A 23,532-nucleotide genomic window follows, 5' to 3' on the forward strand; every position below is an offset into this window, starting at 1 on the left:
GTGTCTAATGGACTCCAGCATAGTGTTTCCAGGGGCTGAGAACTACCCACAGGTCAGGTTCTCTGCAAGAAAAGTGCATACACACTGTTAACCTCTGAACCATCTCTCTAGGTCCCCCTTTCTTTTCCTTTGAGGTATTGTACGCCTTTCTCTTTCTTCTGTCTCCTTGGGTCCCCAAAACACTGAGGGTCTGCAAGGAAGAGAACAGGGAGGGTAAGGAGGTGGACCATTCACAAATGACTGTTCAGGGAGTAAATTCTTCTCTTCGCCTCTAAAACTCCCATTGTGCTGTGTCTGTTGTACTGTGAGCTCTCTGCAATCAGGGGCTGCCCTATCTTGTTTATGAAGAGGTTGAACTCAAATTCTGCTTGCTTCTGTGTGACCCTGGACAAGCTGGTCGAGTAGAATGGCAGCAGGCAGGCAGGTGCAGCTCTGGACTAATTGCAAGAACTTACGTCTGATCTACAGGTATGAGACAGAGAAGGCTAACTGACTGAGAATGGCTTTAGCTGAAACATCAAAGCCCAACCCCAGTGACACACTTCCTCCTACAGGGGCCACACCTCCTAATCCTTCCCAGACAGTTCCACCAACTGTGGACCAAGCATTCAAGTAATGGAGTCTATGGGGGCCACTCTCATTCAAACCACCACTAACAAGTAGTTCTTTTAACCTCTTAGTCACTCCAGGCTCCCTTTCTTAGTAGATACAGCAGGGGTGGCAATAGTTTCCTGGGCACAGTGAGAAGCTGTTATTCTGGAGACCAGGCCCTGCATCCAATTTTGCCTTCTTTGCAACTTCCAGGCCTTTTCTTACATATGACCTGTATTCCATAAATGACCCAGTGAATGAGACTTTTAATCATTAAAAAAAAAAAAACTCAAAAATTACAGCAATAATAGAAAACAAAGATAAGCCTAACAACTTAGCCATTTCTCATGGACACTATCCATAAACATCTGAGCCAGAGGGAGGGGCAGTGTGGCCTCAACTGCGTGTGAAGTGTTTCTATCTTGCTGTGTCACCGTGTTTGTTTTGTGTGGCTTGCGTATTCAAGTTGATAAGGATGATTCATCCCACAGAATGGATGCCCAGTACTTGGGTAAATTACCTGGGCAACACTCAAGGGCCAGAATGTCAGTTCTGGCACCTGAAAGGACACTGGAGGACAAAGTCCACTTTGTAATTTTGTGCGTTAAAATGAGTACGGAGATACCGGAGTGAGGGCACACAAACCTGCACATGACTAAAGACGCAGAAATTTGAATTCTATTTCGGTCACCTCGGAGCTCCTGGCCTCCCTCACTAAAAGGGCTGCTCCAGCTCTCACTAAAGGCAGAAAGAGAGGAGGACCCAAGCAGGGACCTGATAACTTTCAAGGATGTGATGGGACATCCAGAAAGTGAATGCTGTCTTCCCTGACGATCTTTAAGACAAATCATTCCTGTTTTGTTTGTTTCCTTTGGTCAAAATCCTCTATAGAGACCATACAGGGAAACTTTTCTGCTTTGGATCTGCCCTTCCAGTAAATATCTGATGATTGGTGAAAAGGTGACGACGCAGAGGGCGGGGACAAACGTGGCGAATTTAAGGCGCTCACGCCCTCTAGTGGTAGAACTTGGGAAGCACGAGTCCAGCAGCCTCCAAGAATACACTCCCCCAAAATAATATTTGTCCTTTCAATTATTCAGTTTGAGGAACTAAGCTTTCTCTTAGTTCGGTTTGCAGCTTTACCATTAACTAATGAATGGTGTATTTATTTACTCGGACGAGCTTTTTAATTTCTCCATGCTCCCTTCTTTGAAAAACAGAGAGAATAGCGGAGCAGACTTAGTGTCACATGCCTTTAATCCAGCTCCCTGGAGGCAGAGGCAAGTGGATCTCTGACTTTGGGGCCAGCCTAGTCTAGAGCAACTTCCAGGACAGCAAGGGCTACACAGAGAAACCCCGTCTCAAAAAAAAAAAAAAAACGAAACAAAACAAAAAAACCCCAAGTACAACAACAACAAAAGGAAAGGAAAGGAAAGGAAAACAGAGACAGGGGAACGACAGGTGCTGTGTAGGACGAGAGCACGGTAACTAGACAAATGGCTCATAATTGAGACTCCAGAAGCAGATAAGAATCAGTGGACACCGTTCTTTGTATGTCAGAGCCTTTGGAACTGCAGTTACAGGCAGTTGTGGGCAGCCATGTGGGTGTTGAGAACTGAGCCTGGGTCCCCTGCATGACCTAGGTAATTTTCCAGCTTCTAATCCTCCTGCCTCCACCTCTCAAATGCTGGAATTACAGATGTGTACCACAGCACCCAGGTTTTTATGTAATGGTGGGAGTAAAAGCCAGGGTTTTGTGCATGACAGGCAAACACTCTACCAACTGAGCTATGCCCCAGGCCCTTCCCATTTTTTGTGTATGAGTTATTGTCAAATATGCACAACACAAATTAACATTTTTAGCCGTGTTACATTGTCCCCCGTAGAAACCCTGTACCCATCAAACAGCAGGCCACCATTCCTTCCTGCCCAACACCTTAGTTACCTCTGCTCTGTTGCCAGTCCCCATCACGTATGTGGAGGCACACTTCTGTCCTTCTGGGTGTGAGTTTTCCCACTTTGCATGTTTCTGAGTCTCAGCCATTGCAGGGCTTTGGGGTCCGACTTGGGTTTTAATAACAAAGACATCTGTATTGTATAAGGCTGCTGGCCTTTCTCCTGGGGCAGTCTCTCAGCAAGCCGCCAACTGCCCGGCTTCTCCACCCTGGCAACCCTCAGCTTGGTTCTCACTGCTCTCCTTTCCTGCGCTGTCCCATGCTGCTTCTATCCAGCTTCTGCTCCCCCTCCCAGCTTCAGCCGCCAGCACTCTCTTGCTCAAATACCACACTTCTTTCTTACACAAGGGAGATATTAACATGGTGGGAGAGACTCCTCCCCAGGGTACCTTGCCTTTCTTTTGGGGCAGATGAGGCCCACAAACACTTACTTACACATCCTGCCAGCCTGGTGCCACTGGCCTAGCAATTAACATTTGAGAATGCAGGGACATACCTTACCATGTGTGTGGGGGTGGGTCACCCCAACATCTCTCCTTTTTAGTCCAAGAAAATAGCTTTATTTCTACCATCAGTAAACTAAAAACAATAAGAACAGATATGAGAACTATCAGTGTGAGACAATGTCCAGTCCATTTGTCCTATGTTGGGGAGTCCAAAGTTCTGTAGAGGGTTTGCGTCAAATGAGCACAAGGAACGGTCCTTTTAAGTTTATATTTAGAAGACAACCAAAGGAAATTTAAGATCTTGAGCTTGTGGCTATGATAATATTATCAGAACTCCATTGATCAATGTTAAAGCTTTGAACTTTTGAAGTCTATCACTAGTCTAATCTTCAAACCCATCAGAAACCTGAGAAGAATACATTTCACCTGTGTCAATAGAACGTGCAGGGTGAGCTGCTTCCAAATCTAACAAAAACGACAGAGACTTACTGGCTACCTGGCCAGTCATCCAAGCTCCTTTGTGTCTGCGGGGCATCCATCTTGTGGTTACCAGGCCAGACAATTTGATGAAGTTTCCTGTGAAGTGGGAGCTTAAGGGGCACTGTCCGTCCCATTTTGTCCACTTCCCCATGTCCTGCTTGCCCACAGTTTGGACAGTGTGCTGTCGGCAGTCGAGGTAAAGAGCAGTTTATAGCCCAGCGCCCAGCTTCGCCACATTTGAAGCAAGTTCCAGGCGGAGGTTCTGTGCCCATCATCTTCGCTGGAGGCGATCAGTGCTGCTGCCAGGAGCTGATGTGTCGCTCTGTCATGGAGAGCCTTTTTATTTTTACTGAAACATCTTAAATGCCATATTCTACAGAACTTTGGAGTGTTTGAGGACCACCTATCTATCTAAAGTACACCTAAATAGACAAATTTGTCTGTTTCTAGTTACTTTGTTTTTGCTTAATTTTGAAAACATATACAGGAAGCTAATAAGGCCTTCCCCCCAGAATAAACTACATTCGTACCTAGCATGACTACAAGTATAATTCCAAATGCATTAAAGGGTTTGATTACTTATAGGTGAATGACTACTAACTTGTACTTCTTTCTTTTCTTTTAAGATTTATTATTTCATACATGTGAGTACACTGTCACTGTCTTCAGACACACCAGAAGAGAGCATCAGATCCCATTACGGATGGCTGTGAGCCACCATACGGTTGCTGAGAATTGAACCCAGGACCTCTAGAAGAACAGCCAGTGCTCTTAACCACTAAGCCATCTCCCTAGCCTTAACTTGCATTTCTTAATTATTCTTAACAGTTTCATATGACTAGCACTTTACTTTGCATTTCTAAGTGAGTTGCACTCGAGTTACATGCCTTAAACAAGAGCTGGATCATGTGCACAGTATGTTGTGAATATAACCTCAAATTTCTATCCTCATGCACAAATCTATACCAGTCTAAAATATTTGAAACTCGTTGCTTTCTTAGTCTAAAAGGAGATACAATAATCCACCCTTCTTTTCCCTTCCCCATTCCCCCCAACCTGTTTCATCCACTGACACTTGTTAGGAGGGAAAGAAGGATGGGGGGGGGGAGAGAGAGAGAGAGAGAGAGAGAGAGAGAGAGAGAGAGATCGAGAGAGAGATCCCTGAATCCAACCTCGTTTTCCTTTGTTTCTTCCCTGACCACAACACTTAACAAACCACAACCAACCCCCTTCAATGACAACGACATCTATAACCCAGCGAACCACCATCCATCCTGGTGAATGAGGGTGCTTTGTTCTTTAGATTGCATCCTGCTGTCCTGGGGTGACGATATCTTTGGGAACCATAAGAAAATTGGGATGCTGGCCAAGTCCTGGGATTTGAACTATATCTTCTGGAAGAGTAGTCCATGCTCTTAACCATTGACTCCTCCCCCAGGGCAGTTTGCCTTTCTTTTTGGGCAAGTGAGGCCCCGACAAACATTCACACATCCTGCCAGCCTGGTGCCACCGACCCAGCAATTATCATCTGAGAATACGGGGACATACCTTACGGCATGTGGTGGGGGGCTACCCCAACACTCAGCCATGTGTTTTCTTCTGTAGATAGATAGACGTAGCCATGTGTCACACAAAGAGGACTGGGACAGCAGCAGACCTCACAGAGTACAGCGATCATCCCAGAAGATAATAATGGAGCTCTAGAAAGGAATGGGGACCCATTAATGGAGCTGAATAGCTCCTGACAGCCAGTGATGCTATGACCTGTGTAACATGGACACAGGCTTCCAAGGCACTTCTGGTGTAAGCAAACCACTGTGCCACAGTTACAAAAGTCTAGGGCATGACATGGCAGGATGAAGGACCATGGTGGTCTCTGTGTTTTCCATACTGTGCTTCGTACAATGGTTTTGGGGGCACACTCTCACCCTCCATACAGAAGGGGTCTTGGCCTCACTCTCCTGGTGTATCAGGAGGCCTTGGTGAGGAAGTGGCTTCAGCTGTGGGTAGGTGATGAGATCACCTAATGGGACAGACTCCTGTCATAAAGTACAGCATGTTCTGTTTCTCCAGCCATCTGCTGACAGGCACAGTGCCGTGTCGAGTTTGGGATTCTGTGTGTAGCACCACTGTACATATTGGCACCCTTCTTCCCATGCAGATCCGTTGAAACATAGCATCTATGTCAAAAAATGCTCCCATGTAAATGTACAAGCCAATGCTTTTATTATAGCCAGAGCTGCACAGCCGCCTCCGCCATCTAATTTTAGAGCATCTCCTCTCTCCTCCCACCTCAGAGGGAGTGAGTGACAGTCTGAGGCAGCCGCCCGTCTATTTCCTGTCTCTAGAGGTTTGCCAATTCTAGGCATTTCACACAAACACAGTCGCACAGCATGTCCGTGCTGTTTCTTAACTCTCTTTCTTTGGTTGGTTTTTGAGACAGGGTCTCATGTAGCCAGAACTGGCACTAAGCTTCCTATGTAGCTCAGGATGACCTTGAATTTCTGGTCCCCCTGCCTCTACTTTCTGAGGGTGACACATGCACATGTGCACAACACCATTTTATGCGATGCTGGGTATAGAACCCGGGGCTTCATACATATGAGGCAAGCATTTTACCAACTGAGCCACATACATAGCCCCCACCTTTATTTATATTTGAAGGCTGATCTATTGCTCCGTGTTCATGTCATGGCCAACTGGCTCAGTGTAGGGACAAGGGTTTCCCAAGGCTCTTGGCAATCTTCAGCAGGCCAGAGTGTTTGGTTTTATTCTTTAAAAACAAAACAAAACAAAACAAAACAACTTATTAGGAGCCTTGCATATGCCAACCACTTACCCAGCACTAAGTGATGAGTCGCACTGGATGTGGCGACTTATACTTGAATCTCAGTGGTCTGGAGGTGGACGGGTCAAGGTCATGCTCAGCTACATAGGAAATGGGAGGCCAGCCTCAGATCCATAAGACCCTGTTCCAAAAAACAAAGCACCAGAGGTCCCAGGAACTGTACAAGCTGTGGGAGCTGTCAGGTGGCAGAACTGAAGTGTGACACCAGGCAGTCTGGCTCCAGAGGTCAAGAAGCAGAGAGAAAGGAGGTTTTCTCTGAGGGCAAGCTGCCAACGGTGTGCCCAGCGTTCCCTTTTAGTCTTTGCTTTGTTGGAATAGACCTGGCTCTAGCTTCTGTCTCCCCTGGATTCACTTGCCCAATCCTGAGCAAGTGCAGGGGAGTAGAAGCTGCCTCCCTGTACAAGCTGCAGGGAGACCCTTAGTCAGACCCCGTGGGCATTTGCCTCTCCTCGGCCAGCACTTGGGGCAGACTCCACCCACTTCTGTGGACCTTTCTGTTGCCTGCCAAAGAAAACACTTCCTCATTTAAGGCCAGCAGAGCCTTCCTATTGTCCCTCCCTCCCTCCTCTCCTTTTGTGGCTTTATTGAGTTATAATTGATAAATAAAAATTTTATAGGTTGAAGGCATATAATGTAATATTCTAATTTGAATATGGTAGGACGTGATTGTTGTAATCCAACTAATTAACCTATTACCTCAGATATATAACCTTTTTATTAGTGGGAAGGACATGTGAGATTTATTCTTAGCAAATTACAAGTATGTAATGTCATATTATTTAATTATAATAGTTATTTCAGAGTCTTTCTTTCTAACCAAATTCCCTCTCTAAGTCTGTTTATCTGCGTTTGACAGTTTGAGCTGAGATCAGAAAGGACAGGAGGCACTAACTGGATGAAGAAAGGAGAAACACTCCACATGGAGGAAGCAGCACTGAGAAGGTCCTGAGGGTGCATGGGAGCACCGAGGATGGATGCGGACTAGCGTGCGTAAGGAAATAAGCGCCAATCAAGCATCCGGGTTCCTCCTGCCCTGTGCTCATCCTGACAGAGTATTTCTCTGTGGGTGAAATGAGCCAATTCGAGCCAAATTACAATATGTTAATGCAGGTTTATTGGGGAACCGCTTAAAGCCAGGGAAGACCCAGGCCAGGGAAGTCATCATAGGGGAGGGTGTCTGCAGAGAGAGAAGGGATGGAGGAGAGAGAAAGAGAGAGAGAATAAAATGTCTGGATTATATACGGGAAAAGGTTCTGGGGGGGAACAACCAGCCTCTGAATTGGAAATTTCACAGTTGGGGGCAGGGGATGCGAGGAAGGGACTGAGGGATGCTGGGAGAACCTAGAGGTCAGGTCTGCTTTGGTATGTAAGGTACGCACTTCAGTTGCTTGTCTTGGGGTCTGAAAGCACCCACATTCATTTTCTGGTGGAGCCACCTCCTTCACAGCAGCAAAACAACCAATCCAACCTTTCCTTCTACAGAGGAGCATCACCAGGAATGCCTGTCCACCATGGTCTCTCCCCTCAACTCGCACTGACCAGAGCTGCGTGCTTGCCATTACTCAGACCAAAATGAGGGCCCACTGATAAGAAACAAACCAAAAATTCACCGTAGGGGCTAGCTGTCAGGAGACACATAGGTGCTCTCTCAGAAAGAAGAGAGAATTGTGGGTAGACTGCAGTGCTGCTACCACCTTCCTTTTCTACCTATTAACATGATTATGAGGTACAAGGGGTTTGGGGAGCAAATCAATAGGCTAGAATTTGCCGTTTCAGCCTCTCTGAAAGGCCCCATCGCAAGCATTCTTCAGGGTAACAGCCAGCCTTGTGTGGTAGTTAGCTCCCAATTCACACCGTTAACACAGAAGCAGGCCAACCAGTCGGTCTCTCAGACTCCCTGTCAAGTAGCAAGACAGTTAAGAAAGCTATGGAACACCACTGCCCTGCCCACACACACACACACACACACACACACACACACACAGAGAGAGAGAGAGAGAGAGAGAGAGAGAGAGAGAGAGAGAGAAAAGAGAAGAGAGAGAGAGGAGAGAGACATAGACAGAGACAGAGAGACACACAAACACAGAGAGAGACACGCACACACACACACATACACACACACAGAGAGAGAGAGACAGAGAGAAAAGTAGAGGCATCCAGAGAGACCCCTAGCTTTCTGGAAGCTTGTCTCTTGTGGTGGTAAAGAAAGAAGGGCTTGTTAAGTAGGACAGACCATGATGGCCTCTGAGTCATAGACCTGCTGGCACCTTTGCCCTGGGGTCCTGTGTGTGCTCAACCTCTCACAGATGTGGCAAGCTTCCAAAGAATTTAAATGCCAAGAAAGCTGCACACAGTGCCCTGAGCTGCAGCCAGCCTGTAAGTTTTCCACACAGCCCATATAGTATCTTATAACTTGAGTTTCCTTTAAAGACCAGGAGACTGAATATAAAGTTACACATTGCAAAATGAGACTTTCTAGCGGTTTAGAAGTTTTAGCCATTGCTTGGAGATGCTGTGTTAATCTACAGGTCTCCAGGGGGAGGATGTGGACAATGGGGTGACATGTGTAAGAGGTAGGTAGGACCTAGGGGGAGGTGATTGGTCACGATGAACTGCACAGTAGGACTAATGCTGGTCTCAGGAGTGGATTAGCTCAATATCTGGCTGTTTCCAGAGTCTTGCTTCTTCCTGCACACCCATGACACCATGGAACACATGACACACTAGGAACACTCTTGCCAGATGTCACTTTTAAATCTTCTAATCATCAGAACAGGGAGCCCATGATCCTCTTGTCTTCATATATTGCCCAGCAGTAGGTACTCTGATACAGCAACACAAAGTGGACTGAGACAAGCCTACAATCTCAAATGATAAAAAAGGACAAGAGCTAGGTAGCTCCAGTCTGGAACTGTCCAGTTCCCTACCATCCCCACTCAGGTAACTGGCTGACCTTGATGGCATTTTCACTAGGATTTCACGACTGTGCCAATTACGTTCATCTCCCCAAGATGGTAGCAGGAGGAGTCTGGGGAGGTGAGGGCAGAGGGTCAGCTCTCTCCCAGTAGGCTAGGCACTGAGCTGGGAGGCTTCCCAGCTGAATCCCTAGGTCGAGGTGGCAGAGGGGACAACTCTGCAGCCACACCTCTCTTCTTCTATGAGCTAAATCACAAGTGCTACATGTGTCACCTCACTCTGCTGTTCCTTGCTTGGGGTCCTTAGTCTCGTTAATAAGGTGATTTTAAAGGTTGGAGAGATGGTGTCTTAGATTGAGTTTTATTGCTGTAAAGAGACAGGTGGCCAAGGCAACTCTTACAAAGGCAAACATTTCATTGGGGCAAGCTTACAGTTTTAGAGGTTTACTCCACTGTCATCATGGTGGAAGCTTGGCAGTGTGAAGGCAGACATGGTGCTGGAGGAGCCAAAAAGTTCTACATCTTGATCTGAAGGCAGCCAGGAGGAAATTGTCTTCTACATTGAGTGGAGCTTGAGCATAGGAAATTAAAAACCCACACCCACAGTGACACACTTTCTCCAACAAGGCCACACCTACTCCAACAAGGCCACACCTCCTAATAGTGCCACTTCTTATGACCAAGCATTCAAACAAATGCATTTATGGGAGCCATATCAAACTACCACAGATGGTTCAGTGGTTAAGAGCACTGGCTGTCGTACCAGGACATAATTCCCAACACTAGCATGGACGTTTATAACTCCAGTTCCAGGGAGTGAAGCACCCTCTTCTGACCTCCACTGGCACTGGACATGCACAGACATACATGCAAGCAAAACACCCATAAAATAAACACACAAATCTTATTTCTTTATAAAGAAAAGCTGGCAGACTCGTGGTGTTACTTGGTTATGGCCCTGTAACAGACTGCACCAGGAGGCAGGAATTTTGGGGAAGAAAAAGATGTCTCATTGAAGGAATAATGATTCCTCCTAGCTCTTTAGCATGGTGTAAGGTGGATCTGCTTTCCTGAGAGTGGGCCTTAGAGACTTACCTGCCCAGTCAGAATGCTAGGTCTCCATCTAGGCTGGAGATTCCATTTTCTTGATCTGAAGAAAATGCTTTTCCTTTAATGGGCTTTTCTGCTACTGTGACCCTGTCCTTGTCCCTTCACTGCCCTTCGGAAGACTCATCCTGCTCTACAAATTAGGCAGGCAAGGTTAGGAGCTATCAAGACATTTGCTTATAGTCACAGCTGAGACAGGGCCAGGGATCTGAGGCTTTGATCATGTGATGGTGTCAGGGGCCAGACCGGACAGTGTGGGTACTGAGGGGTTGTGTGGGGTCCATGATTAATCAGCAGACTTTTTTCTGATAGTGAAAAACTTAATTCTCTGGGGTCTGCAAAGAGGGTGAAAACATGCACATGTACACAACACACACACACACACACACACACACACACACACACACACAAACACACGGTGGATGAAGCAAGGCTTCAACAACTTAGTTTTTCTCCCACAGCTTATCCTTCAAGCAAAATCTCCTATCTCCCCAGCAAAATCCTTCAAGCAATACAAAAGTTATATCGTGCTTCCCTTCCATTTTCCTTCCAGATCATTCCCAAGGATCCATCACATTCATGGCTAAGCAACTTGTTACAACTAACAAAGTGTGAGCAAGCAACATATCTCTCAGTCAGTTCTTTACCAGCAGGCCGCACTTGCGATTACAAGAGAGGAGACAGATGTCCTGCTATTCTAACTTAACGATTCTTTGTCATCGAACACAGTCAGCCCTCTACCCATTCTTATGTCCTTTTCATAGTAAAGAAAATGTAGAGAACTGTAGGTCAGAGATCTTTTACCTTCTTAAGACAACAGAAAAACAAGAATTCACCCAGTCTGCTGCCGCACTGCACTAAGTCCTCAAGGCACACGCCAAAACCCATCAACCAATTTACAGTTATAAACCCAGGAAAACCCCATCTCATAATAAACAGAGCCACGCAGTCTCAACAGTGGGCACTGAGACGCCATTACTGTATTTGCTCATTAACCTGCGTCCTGTAGGCAAAGCTCTCGAGCCCTTAGCAACCGAGCTCACTTTGTTCTTGTCATGTTCTCTTTAATCATTGACTTGTCTCAAGCCTTTTTTTCTCTTCCACAAGTACAACTATGTGCCTGTAACCCGTGAGAGTTCACTGAGCTCCTCTTCTACTCCAGGCAGCCCCCACTACTCTACAAAGAGGGGACACACTTTTCTCTCAGTTCTATCTTTATTACATCTTCTTGGCCAAACATTCTCCCAAATTACAGCCCAAACCATCTCCCAAATCTTCCCTCTCGACTACCCTAACTTCCTAAACCCACTTAAATCAAGTCAGAAATTCTGTAAAATTAGCAATTCATTTAAACAGCTTTATTCTATGAAGGTTCGTCTTCATATCGATCTGCAGGAAAACTGTCCAATGGAGTGGGCTGTCTCCCAAGAGGCAATCACACCAGACTTTAGGCAGTGAGGCTTTCTCCGTGGCCATCCACACCATGCTAGATATAGGAGGAATACAGCAGTGACACACGGGAGAAGGAACCCCAGCAGCAAGAGGTGAGCCAGAGACAAAGTCCCTGGGGCTGTGCCTCTCCGAGGTACATCCATTGCAGCTGTGCAAAGCAGTGAACCATCTCCAGGAAGCTCACCTGCCCACCCCAGTTCCTCCCGCATGGCATCCACCAGTCAGGCACACAGATAGCAGAGTTGTGGTTCTGCTGTGGAACTTCAGTGTCTTCCCGAGGTCATCTATAACTTGGAGCTTTGGTTACCATGGAGGTAGAACATTTAAGGGATAGGGAGAAGTGCGTAAGGAGGAGTCTTTAGGGAGTCAGAGGGCCTCCTTTTCATTTGGCTCTCCAGCTATGAGGTGAGGGACTTGGATTTTGATTCAGATTTTGCTCCATGATGCAGGCAAGATGTGCTGCTCCACCACAGGCCTAAAGCTGGGCCACTAGTCATAGACTGAAAACTCAAAAATTGCCTTGAGTCTTGCTATATAAACCAAGCTATCCTCGAATTCTCACTCTTCTTGGCTCCTCCCCCAGAGTGCTAGGATCATAGGCAGAGGTATCCTGCCTAGCCACCATTTCTCTTCGTAAGTTGATGAACTCAGATATTCTGTGAGATCGTGACAGAACACTGCTCAGACAGATTTGCAACTTGGTCTCAGCTACCTTCAAAATTCAGAAGTACAGAGAGCTAGCCAGGGTGACAACTATTTAGACCAATGGTATTCTTTAAGATTTGGAATTTGGGATCTTTTACAGGGTTCTCTGGTCCTGGGTTTGTCACCCAGATGAGAGTGCATGGGGATGATTTGGTTACAGTTTGCTATGGCAAGGGATTTGGCCACATTTGTACAGTAGCAGAGGAGGGGAGAGGACTGAAGGTACCATCCTTGGACAAGTAGAGCAGGAGGCATTGGCAGCAAGCTGACTAGAGATGTGCAGGCTAGGAGGTTGCAGGTTTCCGCTTGTAAGTGTTGATGGTGGAGGTAGAGCTGGGGGGGCCGGGGGGGGGGGGAGAGGGTCCTAGGTCAACACTGCAAAGGTGGTTGGCTTTCAAGACCTGATGGCTGTCAAGGGTGTGGGTCATGAGGAGCCTCTAATCATTACCATTTGCATGTGTGTGTATCCATGTGTGTGTGTGGGAAGGTTAGGAGCCAACCTTAGAGATCATCCAATAGGGTTGTTGTTGTTGTTGTTGTTGTTGTTGTTGTTTGTTGGGTCTGGCATGCCAATAAGGCTAGGCTGGCTAGCCAGGGATCTACCTACCTCTGCCTCTCCTGTGCTAGGATTACAAGTGTGTGTGCCTCTAAGCATTTTTATTTTTGTTTTATTTTATTTTAAAGTGGTGTCTAATAGAAAAGTGATTGATTAAATAAATAAAAGATGAGGAGATAATTCAGTAATCAGAGTCCTTATGCAAGCATAGGACACAAATTCAATCCTCAGAACCAACACAAAAGCAGCCCAGTGGAAGGCACTTGGATCAGGATCAGGGCACACCAGTCTGCTTTGGGCAGACAGTAACTTGCTCTGTGCCCTCAGAAACTTCCTTTAAGCTTTCTATGTCTTACTTTCCTCAACTGCAGAGCAATGGGTCTGGTCAAGTTCAAGGGCAAAAAGCATCTTTGAAAAAGAAAGATCCAGACTGGAAAAAAAAATCAACCACTTTGGGGTCTCATTTTTCAGCCATCAGAGCCCACTACAGGCAGTATCTCAGGATGGAGTGATGGGCTGCTGCCCCAGCACCCTGTGAGACAAAAGGCCCATTGCATGGCCTGGGTGACATCTGAGCCAGTCATGCCCATCTACCAGGAGACACCCAGATGTGAGGATCAGGTACTCTCGTGGGGTGCTTTGGCCAGTGGGAGCACGCACTATTGCTGGCTACCACATTCTGGTTGCTGACTTTTTGTCAGCGGCTTTTGGAGCCTACAATTCTATGAGGACCCCCAGTTTTCTTCAAATAACCCAGCTCACATCCTAGTGTGTGAGGAATCTATTGATGTATGCTGTCTCCCCACAACTTACAGGCTTAGGATGGCCTGCAATTTCTCTAGATGTGCATTGGGTGGTTCTGCTGGAGGGGTACAAGGTGGCTGCACTCCCTCTGCCGTGACAGGGGGAAGGACTTGGGGCGGGTGACCCCCTCCATGGAACCTTCCTACCCAATGCTCACTGGTGAACACAGGACGCAGAAATTTGCATCTAACAAGACCCAGAAGGCCTCCTTTGCCTGTGGCATCACCCCTGTCCCCCAAGCACACTATATTTTTCTGGTAGGAGTCACTGGTACAGTGAGTGAGCAGGCTAACATAGCTTTAACCTTCTTCTTCTTCTGAAAGAAAAAGCATGCGCTCCAGGCTGAGGGAGCAGCCACTCTTCTGAGCATCGGCTGAATGACAGGCACTGTAGCAGGTAGTCTAGGCACTGCAGGAGGCTCTCCCTCTGAATTTTGCTGCTACTTCTTCCTCACAAGCCTCTCTGAACCTCAGTGTCCTCATCTGTAAGATGGGGGGGCGGTCAGTGATGCCTCCCATCCCACACAACAGGAATGGCTGTGAAGGTGAGGGACAGGTGGACAGCCTCAGTAAACAAAAGTCAGTGGCAGCAGTGGCAGCTGGTACTGATGGAAACTTGAATTCTGGACACCCACTTCCCAGAGTAGGTATTTGGAAAATCCTTGTCCTAAGAGATTCTTTCTAGGACCAGGAAGGAAGGCTGCTTATTGTAGCCGGGTCCCCACAGACTTGGGTTTTAGATCCCCACTGGGCCCTGTGTCTCTCAGTCCATACACACATGCTCTATCTTGCATTGTTTGTTTGTTTTATTAAATCACATACAACTCAGGCCAGCAGGCCCCACCAACTTCATTAGAACCTGTGGGAAGTAGAAATCAAAGGCAAACACAGTTTCCCCATCTTTTCATGAAAGGGACAAAGACATCAAACATTACCCCAAGGACATGGGGGTAAAAAAGGCCAAACAGAAGGGACTAGAACAGTGACAGCTACCCTGAGGTTAGGAGGGTGTGGTGCTGGGGTATCATGGTCCGGTACTTCTGTCCCCAAATTCATGTGGGAGTCCTTATGTTGAAGGCTTTGGGGGTGATTAGGTCATGGGGTGGAGCCCCATGAATGGGGCTAGTACTCCTGTACAAGAGGCCCGAGGGATTTTATCTGTGCCTGTACCACGTGAGGATGTGGACAGAGGGGTTTCCTCTGAAACACTGGGTCTATGTGGGCTTATAAACCAACCTCCACTGTTCTTAGCCACACGGGTGTAGGCTGTCTTGTGACAGGAGCCTGATGGGCTAACTCGGAGAATCAGTGGGCCCTTCCAGCTCCAGCCTCAGAGAACGTAAGTGTCTCTTACCGTCACAAAGGGCTCGGGGGTCCAAGCACATGGGAACAGAGGCTATGAGTGGACCCCACTTCCTGCCTGCAGATGGAGGCATTGGGGTAGGCTGATGGGGAAAAGGGAGTACAGAAAGAGGGGACAGCCATGTAGCTGGGCCAGGTGTTGGAGAACAGGATGGTGACCCCTCTGGACCAAGAGAGGTCAGGCAGGAAAAGCTGGGGTTAGGGGCTGTGGAGGCGTTCATCTCTCTACTTAATGTGTAAAACGCGTGGCTCCCTCTGTTTAAAGCTGCAAATATGGAGTACAAAGGTGAGTGTTCTCTCAGCCACCCTGGGTGCAGTTCCCATGGACAGTTGGCCTGTCATACCCATCCACACAGAAGAGAGAAGAATGGCCATTTCCTCTCTTGCTTGGTTCAGCTCCCAAGGGCCTCCAAAGCTAGTCTGGAGTGTTACTGATGTTAATAGCACCTGACCTATTATGCTACCTGCCCAGGGCCGCAGAGATGTGGGGGGTCACCCAGCTCCCTTCAACTAGTTATAGTAGGGTCACAACCCATCTCCCTTGTGTAGAAGGTAAGACATCACTTCATCAGTCCCGTCCCCAAAGACTGCAGCTGGACCCAACCCCAGAGGCGATATGGAGGTAGTCAGGCCCCAGGAGAAGGCAGGAAGGGTGCCACTCCCAGTAGGGCTTTCCCAAGACAAGAAGATGGGGGCAGATAAGAGATTTGGCAGCTTTCAGACATTACCAGGAAAGAACCTGGCTCCTCTTAGATCGTACTCTGAGGAGGATGTAAACAATGTTGCTCAGGGCCATACCCAGTTGGCTCTGTGGGAAGCCTGCAGTGCTGGGTAGGCCCCACCTGAGCTCAGCCCTGGGTCCCTGAAGGAGCTCACACCCCGATAGCACTCTTCTCACCCTCTTTGGAGCTGGGGTCCTCCTGGGTCTTCTGCATCTCCCAGCCCCTGACCCAGGTGTAGGCAGAGGAGCCACCCAGCACCATCAAGTTGCTTGTCCACCACAGGAAGCTCTTAATCTCTTCGTAGTAGAGCACGGCCAGCACTGTCTGCGCACAGGCCTTGGCTGTGCCCGACACATTATGGGTCAGGGGACTGGTGAATTTGATCTGCAGTCCTGTCACATAGCCAATGGCAAAGCCGAAGAGGCCACCCAGCGTCATCATGATCCAGAAGTGGGCGCTGTTCAGATGAGCGAAGGTCAGGAGAGCATGGAGCTCGCCCAGCACTACCATCAGGGGCAAGAAGAGCACACAGGCGTTGACGTTGTTATAGAAGGTTAGGCGCCAGATACTGTGGTCTACGGCAGGGAGCACCTTCTTGGTGTAGATGGCATTGAGTGAGACACAGAGGCTGGCCAGCACCCCGAAGATGGTGCCCGTCAGGGACAGGGTGCCCTCAGCTCCCTCTTGATCTATTCCCAGCCAGAAACCACCTGCAACAGAGACAGAGGAGTGACAAGGTAAAGAGGGAAGAGGACAGGAGGGAAAGGGGTGGGATTCTGACCTCATCATCAGCATATACAAAGTCTAACCTCTGCACGGGCCAAGGAGGTGGAACCCAGAATGAAAACCAGTCTTCCCCCTCTGTTGGGGGCCAGTCTTGTGTACCGTGCGTTCACCTGCTGATTTTTGTGCCCAGACATCTGGCTACAGTACAGACAACAGGTAAGCTCTTGAGTGTCAAGCATCTTCCGGTCTCAATGTTATGTAAAAACTGTTTCCCATAATCTCCGATTGGTTAATAAAGAGCCAATCAGCCTATGACTGGATGGGAGAGGACAGTAGAGCTGGGATGTCCGATCCCAGAGAGAGCATCTGGGGTAGAGAGAGGAGTAGAAAGGTGTGGAGAGACCACCAGGAGGATTCGCCATGAGGGCACACATGGGGCAGAGCAAGCCAGAGAAAGATTCAGAGGGCAAGTAACAGGGCATTTATCTTGGCATTAACAGCTTAGAGGGTTAGAATGGTTCAGAACCTGCCCTGCATAGTGCCAGCAGCATGCTAATAAAAATACCAGGTTTCTGTGCCTTTTATTTGGGAGTTGTATGGGTTAAAGTGGGCATAGAAATGGCCTGTAGATAAAGGGAGCCAAGAGGGCATAATCCCCATCCCCCCAAATTATACCAATACCCAGTGCAATGAGTAAAATAGCATAAGTGCCTGATGGCCTTGTAAAGTGACCTTGAGCACTAAAAAGGAAACGGGCTCTAAGCCCTGGCTTCTTGCAGTGTGAGCATTAGGTCAGAGCTGCTCATGGCCTGATGCTGCTTATAGTCACTCCAGGACTCTATTCCCTCAGGTCACTCTCCGCTGTAAGAACCTCCATGCCTCCCTAGGTCACAGCTCTGGGCTTCCTGATGTTTACACAATGCTCCTTGCCTGCCCCTGGCTGGCAGACGCTATAGTCTCTTTATTTAGACCCTGCATTCCCACAAGGCAGAGAATTATTGCTGCTGCAGGAAACAGCAGGACCAGCATAGGCATCAGAGCGATCAGGCCTCTGACTGCTCTGTGATTTTGAAGCTGAGCTGCTTGGGAGACCTCTCTGAGTTCCAATTTCCTTCATCTGTAAAAATTGGGACCATGCTCCTGCTCCCATGTTAACCAACCTACTCTCTGTCTTATGACTCCAACGATCTTCCTACAGTGGATATTTCCTCTGTGGTTCCCCACTGCCCTCAGGAAACACTGCACTCACTCAAATGTGTGTTCCTAGCCTGTACTACTTGGGCAGTCTCATTCCAGCAACACTTCTCAGCAAGGCCTAATCAGATTATCCCTCATGCTCCCTGCTCCCTCTCGATACCCACAGCCCTTACCATCTAGTGTAACTATTGTTTCTGCCATCAACATCAACATCTGCCATGCACCAGGAGTGAGGACCCCACCCTACCTTTCTCAAACTTGTACCCTAAAATTTGGTACAGAGCCTGGCAAATACTTGGACACAAGCTAATAGCTGATCAGCGGATGGAGGATGAGTGAATGGAGACTGCTAAGAGAAAGGTACAAGTCTTAGAGAAGCTGGAGAGAGGCAAGGTCGTGCTCCTGCAGACCCAGTTACCTCAGACCTGGGGGCAGGGCCAGCCTGGGCAACATAGCAAGATGCTATCTCAGAACAGGGGCACGAGGCCCTCCAGCACCAAGGGGCACTTGGCTCAGTAGAGCCCACTATGGGTTTCCCTGTGCAGCCAGAGCAACCCATGCCTCCTGTTGGTTACCACTTGAGTTCAGAAGTGACTCCATTCTCCATTCTCAAGGTCCTAGACCCTGCAGGGGCTGTGAGCCCGAGAGGCGTTGCAAAGTACTCTATGTGTAGGAGGCCATGGCTGCCAGAGATGGGCCTCCCTCAAAGGAGGAAGGGAGAGGAGAGGAAACAGATGGGCCAGTATTGGGGGCAGCAGAGAGCTCCACTTTCCAGTGCCACTTGGGCAGGCCGCCATGGCTCTCAGGTGCCTCACTCTCAGCTACTTGTTACTTTGGGGACCCAGGCTCAGGTTCTCCTGCGACTGTGCCTTCCTGCATGTGCGTTCTTCTACTAGGAGGCTCCTCCCCTCTAACGTTGGCAGGGCTGGTGGGCTGAAGCGGGACCCTAGGGTAGCTTGTAGGATGGTGAGGACTGAAGGCGTTCCAGCTCTCCTAGGCTACATATGTGGGGGCAGTGGGAGAGGTGCTGGCAGTGCTGACCTCTCTCCCCGTACCCCTGAATCCAGGAGCTGTCTAACCTGGGGAACATTTCTAGGGAAGATGGTACAGGTTGGCCTGGTCCCTACAACTAGAGCACCAAGCCTGGGCCTCAGAGACACCCAGGGACATCTAAGTAGGCCAAACAAGACAGACTAAAAACCAGAGCAGGTACAAATGAAGGTTGCTTTCCATTCATCCAGGACTCTGAGGGAAAAGATGCCCTGGTCTTTGTAACCCAGCAGCCACTAAATGAATTCAAAGTGGCAAACATGTTCCCTAGCACATGCTGTCCAAGCCAAGAGCCCCTAGCTACATGTGACTACCGGGCCCTGAAAAGATGGTTGCAGAATCAGGATACAGCGACTGAGGCTGAGGAACTGGATGTTTCAAACTTCCTGGGCTTTCATTTAAAAGCACACTTGGCCCGTAGTTCTAGTGCTGGTCTGTATCATGCTAACTCCCAATGGGCAGGAACCAAGCAGACTGGGTTGAAACACAGGCCAGGGAGTGTGGCCAGCATGGGACTGCATCCCAGACTGCCTCTTCTTAGTTGTGGGGCTGTGGCAAGGAGCACAACCTCTCCAGGCTGCAGTTTCGCAGAGATACCGCCACTCAGAGGGCTTGCGGGTACCTAAAGAGGATGGTAGTGTGTGACGATCACTCCAACATTCCTAAAAGTAATTCTTTATGGTCACATCCGAAGAGGCAGTTAGAGCCTCTTAAAGCACACACGCATATTGGACCAGTGAAATGGCTCAGCGGGTAGAGGTACCTGTGCCAGTCGTGATTGCCTGAGATCATCCTTGACTGGTAGAGAAGAACAGTGGTGTGGCAGCCAAGAGTGTGATCTACGGAGGTAGTTGCCCATGTTCAAATCCCAGCTCTGCCAGTGATTAGCTGTGTGATCCCAGATACTTAGCTTCTCTGTACCTCAGGCTTCTCTCTGTAAAACGCAGCTGCATCTCACCTCGTAATGGGGGTCAGTTAGGTTCATATGGATCAAGTGCTTAGATCTGAGTGCCTGGCTGGCTTTGCTGTAAGTGTCTGCTAACATTATTATTTTCACCCTGGCTGGATCCCTAACTCACGGAGACACAGTAAGGAAGTAATTTGTTCTCTACAGATCTCTTCCTATGACTGGTGATGGAGGAGATCTGAGACAGATACAGTGTCATGTGTTTATCTTCAGGACTCCTGCTCCCCCCAACATCCACCCCCCCAACCCCCAGCCCCACTCACCAATGATGATGGCACAGGTGAGCAGGGCATAAAAGGAAGTGGTCTGTTTGAGCAGCAGGTAGGAGAGAAGCACATTGAACACGGTAGTGAGCGAGCGTCCCACGTTGTAGAAGGCCACCCCCACGTACTTGAGGCAGAGGTTATTGAAGGTTATCATGCCGATAAAGACCACGGACAGCGGCAGCACACTTCGGGCTACCTTGAGGTCCAGGTTTAGGGTGGGGAAGTCTACCATGCCAGGGCAGCAGGTGGCCAGAGTGCTGAGGCCCTTGCACAGCAGTGAGGTCACCAGGCATTGGTAGAAGGTGACGAAGATGGGGGTATCCAGCTGCAGGGAGGGGCTGTCCAGCAGGTACTTGTTGAGGAATACCATGGAGATGGAGGTGACCCAGTAGAGAGAAACCACCAGCGCGATCTGCAGAGCCCGTAGCAGAAATGGCTTGTTCTCGCTGTCTGCCTCCTCAGAGACAGCAGAGGCTCCAGTCAGCGCCATGCGCAGGATCCTGGACCGCTTCAGAGGGACCCTGTTCATGGTGGCAGAAGAGCTGGGTCACCTCACTGCCAGAAGCATTCCCTGGACTACAGGGCTTCAAGCTGCTAGGGCCTGTGGCTGCAGGATTCAATTGTCACATGGGGTGACCTATCGGTCCCCTCCTTCTTGGATGAAGTTCTGCTTCCGGATTTGCCGAGGTGCACCGCTCCTCATCTTGTTCTCTCCCGGGGGTGGGGGGTCGGGGGTGGCACTCATGAAGCAAGACCCAGGGAAGGGAGAAGGGGCCTAACTAAGGATGTAGGCCCTGACAGCCATGGCCTGCTTGACAACAGGAGGCATGTGAGTCTCAGGGAGAAAAGAAGCGAGAGAACGGGAGAGGGAAGCATGAGCTGCGGGAGCCCCCGGAAGCACCCGCGGAGCCGAAGGGAGGGCGTGCGGCAGGGATCAGATCACCGAGGCTCCGGGAGGCGTCTCGAGGGACACAGACAGGGGCCTGGCCGGAGCAAGGCCCCGTGGCTGCCACGAACTGAATTCAAGTTCCGGCTCAGCGTCGCCAGTCCCGGGCCACTTACCGACCGGGGGCGGGCCCAGAAGCATTTCCTGACACGCCTACGAGCAGTCTTAAAGGGCCAGCTCACAGGGCCTTTCCCACTTCGCGGCCATCAGGAGCGCGCCGGCAGGTCTGCACCTGTACCCACAAACCTGCCCTCTTCTTCCGGGAATACCCGGAGGTCGGGGGAGAATTTTCAAGTGCTATGGCCTTTCCCATTTTCTGGGAGGTTCTGTCATTCTCCCCTCCACCCACACTGTTCCCCTGGCCTCTTCAGATCCACTAGACTTGGTCAGGTGCATCTTCACCATCTTCCCAGAAAATGGAATACCACCATTCTATTTCTGGAGACCCTCACACCAGCCCTTGGCGCCCGGCTCCCCACCGTTGCACCTCCCCCATCCTACGAGCTCAGGTCACTCGGGAAGACCTTGTTGCAGTCCTCTCCTTTCTTCCTACTTCCATTTTCACCGCTTCCAGACCTAGCCAGGAGGACCTGAAGTCCCGGAGATCCAAGCAGCACTTTCAAAAGCCACGTCACCTCCTCCAGATAAAGTCCATTCTGGATGCCCAGACCAAAGCCTCTGAGCTTCTCAATGCTGTATCCCCTTTCCCGGGCCGCTTACCTACCCCTTCCAGAACGTACCGTCCGTTCACCCGACTGGGCTCTAGTGTCCTGGCTGAGGCAGAGACCTGGTGTTCACCCCCGTCGGTGCCCTCAGGTACACCTGCTGCACCACCCTCCGCTGCACTTGCAACGCTGCCCAAGCCGCGCCCCCGGTACGACTTCCTGCTCGCTGTCCCCAGCGCGCGCCACGTCGGGCTCTGGGCGAGGTGGGGCGATTACCCCGGGAGCCCATCCAGAAGGCCCCTTTGCTTTATCTAAGGCCAACACCATCTCCTGCCTTCCGCCCCTGCCATCCTGGGACTCCTCCATTCTGTTACCGTTGCTGGCACGGTCCCTTGATCAAGATGCATCCTTGGTCCCTTGATCAGGATGCATCCTTGGCCCTACGATCCAAGCTGGTGCTTCCAGAAGGGTGTGGTTGGGAGAAACGCCGAATGCAGCCACTCCCTGATAAGGGTACCCTGGGGACCAGGCTTGAGTGGGGTCTTTTACACCAGGGCATCTGGCAGGACTGACTTTTCTCTTGTTTCTCCCTAGCACCATTGTTGGGCAGGCAAGTTTGCCCTAGGCCGAGCTGGTTTTATTGTGGAAATGGTTCCAGACTTATTGCTTGTGTGGTTGGCTATAAAGATGTCGGGTTTAGAGTATTTCAATTACTGTTTTATTAGTACATTAGTAGGGCCTGGTGGTAAAGGGCTGTAATCCCAATTGAGGTAGGAGGGTCAAAAGTTCAAGGCCTGTCTGGGCTAGAGTAAATTCAAGGCCAGCCTGGGCAACTTAGTGAGATTTGTCTCAAAAAAGTAGGCTTGGACAAGCATACCGAGACACAGATAAAGGGTTGTGTTAGAGTGCTTGCCTGACATGCACAAGGTCCCTGGTACAATTCCCAGCACAGCAAGGGAAAAGGGTGTGGGAATCAGTACTATTTGTTAAAAATAAAATTGAAACACATTTAACTATAGATTTGCTGGTTTTAATGGACAGCTCCACTCTCCACTAGGAAAGGAGTGACACTGGTTGCCCACCTCAGAGTACATGGAGGAGGGAGCACCCCATCTGTGCTTGACCAAGGGCTGCATGTGATGTAGCTAAGCAAAGGTATCAAAAGGTTTTTGAGAACACTGTCTTATCCACAGAATTCTTCCTTAGCAGCAAGTCCTCAGGAGAGGCTTTTAAGGTACTCTGTCAGGCCTGCCGCTGGAAGAGGGAGCCCTCACAGATAACACTGCTCAAGGACTTCTTGTGTTCAGGTCTCACGGAAGTTGGACTCCAGGCGTAATTCATCTGCCATCTTACCAATCTCATTTGGAACATCCAGAAAGGTGTTTGTTACAGGTAGCCTAGAGAATCATGTTGAAATCCCTGTGTGTTAGCCAGGGAGAGACCAAACCAGGAGACTGAGGGGGCTCTTTCACTGCTCATTAGTGTCCTGTCACCGTCCTTTCTCAGGAGCTCACATCCAAGCATGACAACAGGAGATTGAACAATAGGAAGAAATTGCTAACACCCATTTGCCTTTGTGTGTGTGTGTGTGTGTGTGTGTGTGTGTGTGTGTGTGTTTGTGTGTGTTTGTGTGTATAATATCCTGACTCAAGCAAGCTGGCATTGGTCTTCAAGAGAAACTGGTCTGTTTTGGGATTATTCCCTGAAGCTGCAGTTTGATGTGCATTCAGGCCAATTGACACTGTGATTGTTTAATTCTTGGTGAGTGCAAAG

General features: G+C 49.2%; 1 protein-coding gene across 4 annotated transcripts; it reads right to left on the reverse strand.

Annotated features, from left to right (window-relative positions):
* Positions 1–14,642: 14,642 nt before the first annotated feature.
* Slc35c1 (solute carrier family 35 member C1) lies at positions 14,643–22,361 on the reverse strand. Of its 4 annotated transcripts, none has more exons than XM_032903748.1 (3): positions 21,835–22,361; positions 20,146–20,669; positions 14,643–16,652 (listed from the first exon to the last, which is right to left on the reverse strand). In XM_032903748.1, exons 2-3 carry the CDS (start codon positions 20,636–20,638, stop codon positions 16,093–16,095), a joined length of 1,053 nt encoding a protein of 350 aa, XP_032759639.1. In that variant the 5' UTR covers positions 20,639–20,669; positions 21,835–22,361; the 3' UTR covers positions 14,643–16,092. The 4 variants fall into 4 exon arrangements, with proteins under 4 accessions (XP_032759639.1, XP_032759640.1, XP_032759641.1 ...); XM_032903749.1 differs by having other exon boundaries at positions 21,819–22,361; XM_032903750.1 differs by having other exon boundaries at positions 21,815–22,361.
* Positions 22,362–23,532: the final 1,171 nt, after the last annotated feature.

This window comes from Rattus rattus, chromosome 5 (genome assembly GCF_011064425.1).
Source record: "Rattus rattus isolate New Zealand chromosome 5, Rrattus_CSIRO_v1, whole genome shotgun sequence".
Lineage (NCBI taxonomy): Eukaryota > Metazoa > Chordata > Mammalia > Rodentia > Muridae > Rattus > Rattus rattus.